General features: G+C 33.5%; 1 protein-coding gene across 1 annotated transcript; it reads left to right on the plus strand.

The window, feature by feature from the left end:
* The first annotated feature begins 3,723 nt into the window (after window positions 1–3,723).
* LOC138331668 (hydroxyproline dehydrogenase-like) lies at window positions 3,724–10,359 on the plus strand. Its single transcript, XM_069279396.1, has 9 exons — window positions 3,724–4,178; window positions 5,152–5,342; window positions 5,553–5,682; window positions 6,035–6,121; window positions 6,614–6,691; window positions 7,154–7,300; window positions 8,049–8,326; window positions 8,493–8,581; window positions 9,284–10,359. Exons 1-9 carry the CDS (start codon window positions 3,885–3,887, stop codon window positions 9,439–9,441), a joined length of 1,452 nt encoding a protein of 483 aa, XP_069135497.1. The 5' UTR covers window positions 3,724–3,884; the 3' UTR covers window positions 9,442–10,359.
* Window positions 10,360–11,123: the final 764 nt, after the last annotated feature.

Consider the following 11,123-nt stretch of genomic DNA (forward strand, 5'->3'; position numbering starts at 1 on the left):
ATGTTTTTGCGCTGAATTAATCCTTCCTTCTTTTTTTTCATTCTTATATAGTTTTCCTGTGTTGTATGAGTTTAAGACTTTTAACAGGTAAATCATATTAATCAAATCAAGTTACTATTAGTAAAAAATATCTCTTTTCAGAACTATTTTTATCCTATTGCAAAATATAAATTGTTGTTTTATACCATGTAATTAATTACTTATACTAAAAGTTGTGTTACAAAACTTGATAAAAACAAATAGCTTTTAATATAAAAAACAATGAAAATATAATATGTTGACGGACAGCGGGAATTGAGTACAATACGATGGAAACCATATCACATATCTCATTACCTCACAATATTTTTGACAACTAGATGTGTTAAAATAAAACAAAACTGGTTCATGTCGCATTTAGACCATAACTGAAAGCTGGATCTATTTTCTTTTTAGGTGCTAAAAAGGTTTATTTGTCTTGCACGTCTGGGGATTATAAGTCGTCAGCGAAATAAAACGCACCTGTGTGATATTAATGGTACATTGTACCTCATGAATTCAATACTATCTCAGTTTAAAATTGGCGTTACATCCCTTCTTCCATTCGGATTGTTATACAATATTCTTGATAACTTCGTGTATGTTTGACATATTTGTATCAGTTTGAAAACTTGTCCCTAATTGTGGTAGATAACAAAATGTAAATGGCGATTATGATTTCTGTACAGATGAATGACAAACTATGACGAGGTCGACACATGAACAATAAATACCAATGAAGTAATCAAGAAGCCACTGTAGTTTGTAGATGCTACGTTGTATATAATTCATTTGCACTCTTTTATTTAGTTGATATAGCAATTGTCTCGAATACGCAAATTGATCTATGAAAGCACAAAGTACTAGTAATCAAAGGTATTCACGACATTTTGATTTTGAGAAATACTGTATCAATATTTAATTTGATACAGATGTATTTACAATATAATGAACTTATTTTTCTGTTTAAAATAACTTTCTACATTCTTCATTATCAGTCAATATTAGTAGTGTCTGCATACGGCAGTCATGTGTCGATAAGGTAACATCTTAATGATAAATGAATCATTTTGTAAGCACTCCTCGATTCGTTGTTTCGATTCAGACGACATTTTTGTAACGCGAAACCAGTTGGATCATTTCCTTATTAAAAAAATCCATCTATTTTCCTTAAAACATTTTAAAGGTGTCTTTTCTATTATTTTAAGGTGACGAAAGGTTTTCTCTAGGACACCCGAATTCTTCAGTTATTTATCAGTGGTTGTTTTGTTGTTATTTACAGGTTTTGCGATTTTTGTATCATTTTCATGTTTCACACAAAATGTTATTATGCAACATCAATTTACATTTGTTTGACAATCGATTTCCATTTTTTTTTGAAAGATAATTCATCGGAATACTATATAGCCTATAACTTTTGTGTAACATTAATGAATGGTGTAGCAATAATTTAATACTAAAAAAATATAAGAAATTGTCTGAACATACATGTATGTACTGTCATAATCATATAACGAAATTCGCGAAATTAAATGTCTTCCTGTTATACAAATGTATGTGTCATACTCACAAATCAAGAAGGGCTTTCAATATGCTATTCCTAACCAAATGTTACCAATATTTTGAGAATGACATTACTTACAAAAAATAGGTTTTTAATGTACAAGCACACCCAAGGACTATCAAAATAGTACATAAAGTCAGGCCTTGAAGCTAGGCTATTGTCTACAACTACATTTAACATTTTTGATTTAATTTAAAATTATTTTTGCAGGTATCTTTCCATCTTAACATTCATAAGACATACTTTTACAGTGCATAAATTCTGTGTTATATGTACATGTCTGTCCGTCCATTTGAATTATTTTCACAGCTTCATTAATGTATCAAACTTCAGTAGATAAATGTAACTAGATAAATGTGTCCAAATTTTCACCCAGATATGACTTATCTTTGTTCTCGCGCGTGAATAATTATCTCTACACTCTAAACATTATTACTAAAGATTAAAAAACACGACTGTATTCAACTCGCAAGAAAAACTGAACCAATTTACGTCACTTGTCATTTTATACATATAAACCCTTTTTCTGTAAACGCAGTTTCGTATTCTAGCTATACTGTCTCCATACTATATATACATACCTCTCAACGTTAAGGTTTATTCTGTCGTGAGAAAGGATCCTTTTATTTGTCTCGAGTTACCGTATCTTACCCGTGACTTCTCATGTTCCATATGTACAACAGATTTCTGTGCATCTATGTCATTGTTTAGACGCTGGGATTACTGTCACGGCTGTACATTGTATAAAGTTCATTACAACTTATCTAATACGCCAATGCTGAGAGAAATTAATACATTGTCAACTACAGCGAATCAGTTTAACTCGAAGATCCAGTTTAATTAGAACTATTTTATTTTTTGATCCGGAATAAAAAAAAACCCACTTTATTCTCCTGCTAACTCGAATACTCGGAAAAAGACTTCGATTGAGTTAACAAGGTTCTACATTTGAGCGATACAGCTTAATACTAACATCGTAGTATCACACAATTTAATGTTTATTTTATTAGTGAAAAAGACATTTCGATACAGATTTCTTTAAACGTTGAACTACACGAATTACATATTTCTTTAAACGTTGAACTACATAAACGTTGAACTACACGAATTACATATTTCTTTAAACGTTGAACTACACGAATTACATATTTCTTTAAACGTTGAACTACACGAATTACAGATTTCTTTAAACGTTGAACTACACGAATTACATATTTCTTTAAACGTTGAACTACACGAATTACATATTTCTTTAAACGTTGAACTACACGAATTACATATTTCTTTAAACGTTGAAATACACGAATTACATATTTCTTTAAACGTTGAACTACACGAATTACATATTTCTTTAAACGTTGAACAACAAAATTACAGATTTCTTTAAATGTTGAATTAAGCGAATTACATGTTTCCTTAAACGTTGAACTCCATGAACTACAGTTTTTTTAAACATTGAATTACAAGAATTATAGGTTTCTTTAAACGTTAAACTACTCGAATTACAGGTTTCTTTAAATGTTGAACTACATGAATAACAGGTTTCTTTAAACGTTGAAATACACGAGTTACAGGTTTCTTTAAACGTTGAACTACACGAATTACAGATTTCCTTTAACGTTGAACTACACAAAAAACCAGATTTCTTTTATAAAAAAAACTTATTTATTTTACATCGATTGCGAAGCAAACTTTACAACTTATGCAAATCACTTTCTATGGCTTGGATACGATGGGTCATAGTGTTGGTGGCAACCGGAGTGCGCGAAGAAAGCCAGGTGACCCATAACATTTTCACGTCCGTGCCGGGATCGAACCCCGGACGGCTAGGTGAAAGGGGAGCGGCTGAACTACTGTACCACCTGATAACTCTAAGATTTCTTTAAACGTTGAACTACACGAATTGCAGATTTCCTACAACGTTGAGCTACATGAAGTACAATGATACTTCCCTTTAACTAGATTTTATCTTTTTAACTATTTTAATTAAATTCAAATCTATATTTAAAGCACACAGTTTTTCCAGTTATGTATACACTTTATTTTGTGATATTTTAAAACTCTTTATTCGCCGTAAAAAACAGACCGAGTTACAACCGTGTCAGTTTCGCTATATATATATATAACAACACCCGAATCTAGATAGGATGCTTACCTTGGGTGTTTACACTGTAAGTGGAAACCACGTCTGTATGCCAACCGTACACCCGACCAGGCTGACAGACAGGGACCTAAATCTGATGTATTCATTTCAATAAACAATAACAAATCCAGAGCAGTCTTCACGAAGGCCGCTGTCAATATGGCGTACGCTTTAAATGCCCGTTGCTCAAGAATAATTTCGGTTTACGTGAACTTTCCAGGAAATATCGGAACAGTTTCGCCTTTACATACAACTCCTCATTGTACTGCTGATTTGACAACAACCAGAGACGGTACACAGGATAGGACCGACTTTGTGGGTAGTTTGCCTGAAGATCTTCATTTCGATGATTACCAGAAAGCTTTCCAGTCAAAGTCACGATGGGAATTGGCTCGCTCTATCGCCATTATAAAGATGTGCACCAATAACCGTCTCGTAGATAATAGTCTAATGGTAAGTTATCAAAACCACATATGTAAAGGTGTTAAATTTGTTCCGTTTCATTTCCGAAATTTGCATATATTAATATTTTTTTTTTCTTATAGAATGGGGTTTTATGAAAGGATACTCAGTGAAATAATCCCAATCTAACATGATGTACTTATGAAGCAGAACCGATTTGTACTGTACATCAACATATCTTCGCGTGAGATGCAGTTGTGATATGCAGGAACGCAATATATAAAAATATACTTCAAATATTCACATCGTAATAACAAATAAAACCATATACCACCCTATCATCATACTATCGATTGCCTATGAGATACAAATTATAGAACAAAAAGGGATCGCATAGGGAAACTCTGAAAGCTTTTGACATTATATTACAAACCCTGCATAACTTTCATTGAAGATATCATGTGTGCAACATTCAGGTACTTTCACTTTAGTGTTGTGTAACAAAATTTACAACAAGAATGGTCCTGATCTCTCAATGAACTCTTGTAATTCCATATTGCTGATCATTCTCGATACTCTAGGGGTTACTTTCACTGTCGTTATATCCACCTTTGAACTATCTCGTATTAGTAAAACTGAAGGCAGTTCAGGAGAAAAAACTGACTCATCACAAGCTGAGATTTCCTATTTCCTTTGAAAGGGAGAACGATGCCTAACTTCAAAGCAACATCATCAACGGCAGTGTACTGTTACTCTTTTGATGTACCTGTTCATTAGGTGTCACACACATAACCTTAGTTTTGTTATGGCCTAGTCCAGGAGTGGATGTCACGGCAATGATAACAACCCCTGGAATATCGGGGATAATTGTTGATATGCTCTTTACAAGTTTCTTCTTTAACTAAAGCCGATCTTCCGAAGAAAACCATAACATTTGATCATTAATACAGAGCTGAAAATCAAGACAAAGGAAATGTAAACATTATTTCGAACTATCAGATCGATGCAAATGTTTCTATTGCAGCTTATGAATACTGGCCGAAAGGTTCTTGGTAACAGACTGTTTGACCGCTTGGCAAAGCCAACCGTTTACGGTCAGTTTGTCGGAGGAGACAGTCCCGAATCTCTACTCCGGACAGTGGTCAAGATGAGAGAGATGGGGGTAGGACCCCTTGTAGCCGTCGCCATGGAGGAGGATACGACTGATGATAACAAGTGAGAACAAATTAATCTGTACATTCATATACAAGAAAACAAAGCATTATAATTAGGTCAAATCTGAAAGCTGTACAAGTGCAATTGTTCAAATGTGTAAAAAGGGAATGCTTATTGAGCACAATTGTTAAATAAGTTTTTAAATAAGCTTCTCACAGACTTTTTTTATTGCATTATGTGTTAATCATGATTTCATTTTCATATTATAAGAGAAGCAGATCTGAAGTATGACCGGAACCTGTCTACCACGTTACAATGTCTGGAAGTTGTTTCCGGTCTTAAGGATCCGCACCCCATGATGCAAACAAAACTGACGGCAATGTTTCCTGCAAAACTTTGTGTAAGTGTTAAAAATGTATGTGGCTGTGAAAATGCGAAACTTTAAGACTCAATAATTGTAATATAAAGATTACTTGACAATTCTGTGAAAATATGGATAGAATTTTATTTCTGTTGATATGGGGTTTGTATTGTATTTTGGCAATATATGTTCTATAAATTATTTGAAACATTACTTGTACCTCAGATCATATTTCACCTCTAGCATTGTAACGAAAAATCCCAAATTGATATAAGGTCTAAACATGTTTTTAGATCGCTTACATTTATATATGTATTGAGATTTTTTGTCGAACAATTAATAAAGTATTGTTAAATTTACATTTCTTTATATCATGTTATCTCACCTAAAGGAGACCCTTTCACAGCACGTGCCATTTCCCTCTAAAACTGGTCACGTGGTGACACTAATAGCCAACGCAATCCAGACGGGAGATCAGGTATGTTCGCTGTACTATGACGCGATTATGACGTATGTATATATATAATCAGACGACATAGAATAAAACAACGTCCGCCATATTAACTTCCTGATACCAATAAATGTGCTGCATAATATTGCACATGTAGGCACATCATTGTTATTGTATCGATATCGTAGATGAAATGACAATATATATCCGGAAATTGTTCAATCATGGAACTCTCGTTCATTTATGAATCAATTCAAAAGTACATATTCTATTCCGTGAAAATGCCTGCATATAATACGCCAAAATGACCAATGGACTAGTGACAATTTCACGTTGTCTACTCTATAGAGATCCCCAATTTAGTTGCAACAGCAACACCAAGTCAAAATGATTTTGCTCGTATATACAACTGGAATGGAATCTGTAAGCCTTTTAGTATTGAGAAGAAAACTTGTGTGAAACACATATGAACTATATGCCATACGCTGTTTGAAATACTTTTGATTCAATCATTTCCAGGTCAAATTTGACTTCTTGTCAGAAGATGAAACAGAGGAACTGAACAAGGGTTTGTTGAGGATAAGAAATCTTTGTGAGGTTAGCAGATAATAAACAGTTATCTAAAATGTTAATATAAATTTAGTCACGTTTTTCTTAACAGATAAAAATACATTCTTTCGACATCAGAATTTAATTGCTTTTAACATTTGTTATGCGTTATAACCCACACTTTGTTGAAGATATATAGTAATATTCTATTTAGTTTGCCTCAACTTTAAGTTAATTTATTCTGAACACAGGCACTGTTTATGCCTCTTTATTCAGTAGTCCATAAAGTAATAATTCAGTAATTCGCATAAGAAACTACTGTTTTGTAATAAATATATGCATCATTGATTCATGGTTTTATAACTTTATCCTCTGACCCCTAAAGATGAGAATCATTTGCCGGACGCATATATGCGCCCATTCAATCCCTGGGGAGGTTGTTTTTAAGACGTAAAGTCATATCAACGAACCAACCATCCATTACTATTGTTACCGTGTATGTTAACTCAGGCTGCCGTGGCCAATGGAGTTATCGTAATGGTGGACGCGGAATACACCTACCTCAATCCTGCTCTCAACCTGCTGACACTGGCCATGATGTTAGTCTGTAACCAACAAAAGACACTGGTGTTTTATACCTATCAAAACTACCTCAAGGTACGTATCAATGTGAACTTATTGTATAATTGATATTGTTCTTATGTAGAAACCTTCATTATTTTCATAAATATGAAAAACAACAATGGTCTCATACATTGTTGGAAAGGTCATCACATAGGCTTAACATGAATATATTTACCAATGAAATATGGTTAACCAAACTTCAATTCACAAAAACAAACAAGAATATTTCATTTTATACACGGATTAATCGACTGTTACATTTTATCTTATCAAGTAATATATACAGTATATAAAACATAATTTTTATTGATGAAAACTTTAAAAAAAAAATAAAATGTTCTGTTATTGTTGCTAGAATATCTACGCGAAAATATTAATGAATTTCGCATGCATGCATCATTGATGTAACCATTATGGTGATAACCCGAATCCATTAGTGCGCTTACAAGATTAAAGAAATTTTATTTTACGTCGCATATCAGAACAAAATTCAACATTAACACTGTAGTACTATTCTTGTGACAAATATATGTATACACATGTATGTAATTTATAGATTAAATATCTTTATTAGAAATTAAAAATATCTCATACATTATTATTCTTATAAACTTTCGATGTACTGTTAAAGCATAGACACAGGGAATAAAACAGTAAGTTGATATTGGAAATTTGTATATCACACTGGTGTCACTGAAATACATGTAGTTCAAGATTGCTTTTGCTCTAATTTTAGGCCATTTTTTACGCTAAACATTTGTGCATGATCTATTCTTACCAGGGTATGACTGAATATCTGAAGAAAGACATGGACTTTATCCATAGCTACGGCGTTGGTTTTGGGACCAAACTGGTCAGAGGGGCCTACATAGATAAAGAGAGACGGCTGGCACAAACCCAAGGGTATCCGGATCCCACAAATGCGACGTATCGGGACACATCGGACACGTACCATAACTCTATGAATACTATGCTGGAAGGTATCTCTAAGAACCCTGGGAAATGTTCTGCGATCATTGCAAGTCATAATGAAGAAACTGTAGCTAAAGCAGTCAAAAGGTAATCTTAATTTTTAATTTGTATGATGTTAGGTAAAAATATTTCAGAATTCAGATAACAGTAAATCCGAGGATGAATTTTAAGGACAATTTTATCATTAATACATTTTATATGTAATGATAAAAAAACAATTCAAGTAAAAGAGCGCCTATTGTTTACATTACAGAATTGTGGAATTGAAGATAAACCCAAGATGTGGATCTTTGTTCTTTGGACAATCATATGGGATGAGTGATCACGTGACTAATACTCTAAGTGAGTCATCATCATCATCATGACGTATATTATCATCTTCTTCCTCATCATTGTTGTCTGAATATCTATCTTCGTTGTGGTCGTCGTCATCATCACCATCGTCGTCGTTATTGTTGTGGTGATTGTTATCAACATCATCATCACCCCCACCATCATCATCATCATCATCAGCAGCAGCAGCAGCAGCATCAGCATCATCATCATCATCATCATCATCATCATCATCATCATCACCAACAACAACATCATCATCATCAACAACAACATCATCATCATCATCATCACCATCGTCGTCATCATCATCATCATCATCAACAACAACATCAACAACATCACCATCGTCGTCGTCATCATCATCATCATCATCATCATCATCATCATCATCATCATCATCATCATCATTATCATCATCACCATCATCATCAACAACAACAACAACATCATCACCATCGTCGTCATCATCATCATCACTGCTATTGTAATAATCATCCCATCATCATACTCATCTTCGTCGTTGTTGACATAATTGTATGAGTGAAATTCTTTTGATATTGTTTCGTAGAATATACGTATAGGCTAGCCTTCTTTGTGTATATGACCCTTCTCACTCATTTTCATCGTCGTCATCAGCATCATTATAATCATCACACAATTATTACTATCATATATACAACTAGTTAACCGTCGTTTAAAATTACACAGGTGAGTTGAAGATGCCGGTCTACAAGTCCATACCTTACGGATCGGTAGAGGATACTCTGGCTTACCTGTCCCGGAGGGCCATGGAGAACCGATCAGTACTAGAGAGGGCACAAAGGGAGAAAACTCTGATGTGGAAGGCGTTAAAATCGCGTCGATGAGACATGATGGCGCCATTGTGTTTAAAATGAATAGTCGGGCAAAGAAAACCAGTCTAAATGCATTCATTGGTCTTCCAAAAGTCCAGCTCTGCTTACGTTGTCCAGTTTTGACAATTGAAATTATGGAAAAGCACATTTTTAAAACTAGCTCTTTGAAACCGAGGCGGCTACGTGAAAGTGTCAACACATACATAGCCAGCCGGGAGTACATGTTAGGATTTCTATAATATGAAGTAGCCTCTTCGCATGCAGAGCGATTTTGACAGGAAATTTTATTTTTTTTATTTCATAAGATATTATACAATTGTACTGGATATTAACACCGACTTTAGCCTTCTTTTGGTCGACTATTCACTTTAAACGTTCTCGTTAATTGATACAAATATCTCATACAATAATAAAGACAGTTCATTTATGTTACTATACATATATATATATACTGTTGGTTACACAAGTCTTTCAAAGAGTGTTGACTCTTAAGTGGCCCGACATAGGCATAATGTGTCCTTTATACTAGTTACGTTAACATTCTGACTCTAAAAATAAACTCTGGCTGTACATAATTTGAATTCTCAAAAGGTTGGCAATTTTTGATATTTAATAAATATTTAAAAAAAACTTTTCTTAATTCATGAATATGAAAATTACGGCATATACAAACTATGCAAACTTAATATAAAATGGTCCATAGACGACCATTACAGAAGGTAAGGAAAGTTGCTTACGTTAAGAGGTTTTCCTTAACTTTTGCAATATTTTTATGTTGAGGTTTTAGGAATTGCTTAAAGTTCAGGGATATTCGTGAAACTGGGTCCCAATACTGTAACAAATATATTTGTTATACATGTAAATGAATGATGTATAGAAACGTATATGAGTTATACATAAAGTATAATAAATGTTTATTATTTTTGTAAACTCAAACATTAGTGCTTATTTTTGTTGTCTCGTTATCATAAATCATTTGATATCTTGACGCGACTTGAATTTGATCTTAGAACGCATACCGGATGAACAACTCCTCCCAAATATAACTATCATCATTGTATTTTTCGTAGTTTCTGACGTTGGAATGTTGTTATTTTAGGTGATCAGTATTTTCGAATAATCCTATCTGATGGTATATATGACGCCTTTGCTTCAGAATTTCATAGTGAAACATGACGTCACTAATTGGCGTATCGCCTCTGATATTCTTATCATGATAGAACGGTTTGCTTAACGATACTTTGTAAATGCAATGAATTTGACTGATTTAGAAAGATTGACCTAGCAATATTTTATGTTATGGAGGTATAATACAAAACTATGAGACTGTCGTAAACAGCTTGACGGTTATTTGGAATACAGTAAAAAAATGTACCAAAAATCTGTAAGTAGTTTCATGTATTTTTTCATTCGTTTGATAAATATAAAAAATGCTTCCCCTTTCACAAAGTTCTTCACCTTCATCAAATTTTAAATATAAAAATCTGTGTCTGAATGAATAAATAGATTATTTCATCGTCTCACGTGCACACATCCGCTTATTCAACACATAATAAGATAAATCTAGCTGAGTGATACGACTGGAAGCGAGAAATATATTGTAGAAAATGGAGGAAATAACAGATCAAATCCCACATGGTCGGGCGACTAACACAAACCCGATCTTTTTCAGGGTTGTTTATGTTTAATGACGC

This window comes from Argopecten irradians, chromosome 9 (genome assembly GCF_041381155.1).
Source record: "Argopecten irradians isolate NY chromosome 9, Ai_NY, whole genome shotgun sequence".
NCBI lineage: Eukaryota > Metazoa > Mollusca > Bivalvia > Pectinida > Pectinidae > Argopecten > Argopecten irradians.

Coding starts and splice junctions, on each gene's coding strand:
- LOC138331668 (XM_069279396.1), top strand. CDS start 3,885: ATGGCGTACGCTTTAAATGCCCGTTGCTCAAGAATAATTTCGGTTTAC. Junction 6,122..6,613: donor CAATCCAGACGGGAGATCAG/GTATGTTCGCTG, acceptor AATCATTTCCAG/GTCAAATTTGACTTCTTGTC. Junction 7,301..8,048: donor CCTATCAAAACTACCTCAAG/GTACGTATCAAT, acceptor TATTCTTACCAG/GGTATGACTGAATATCTGAA.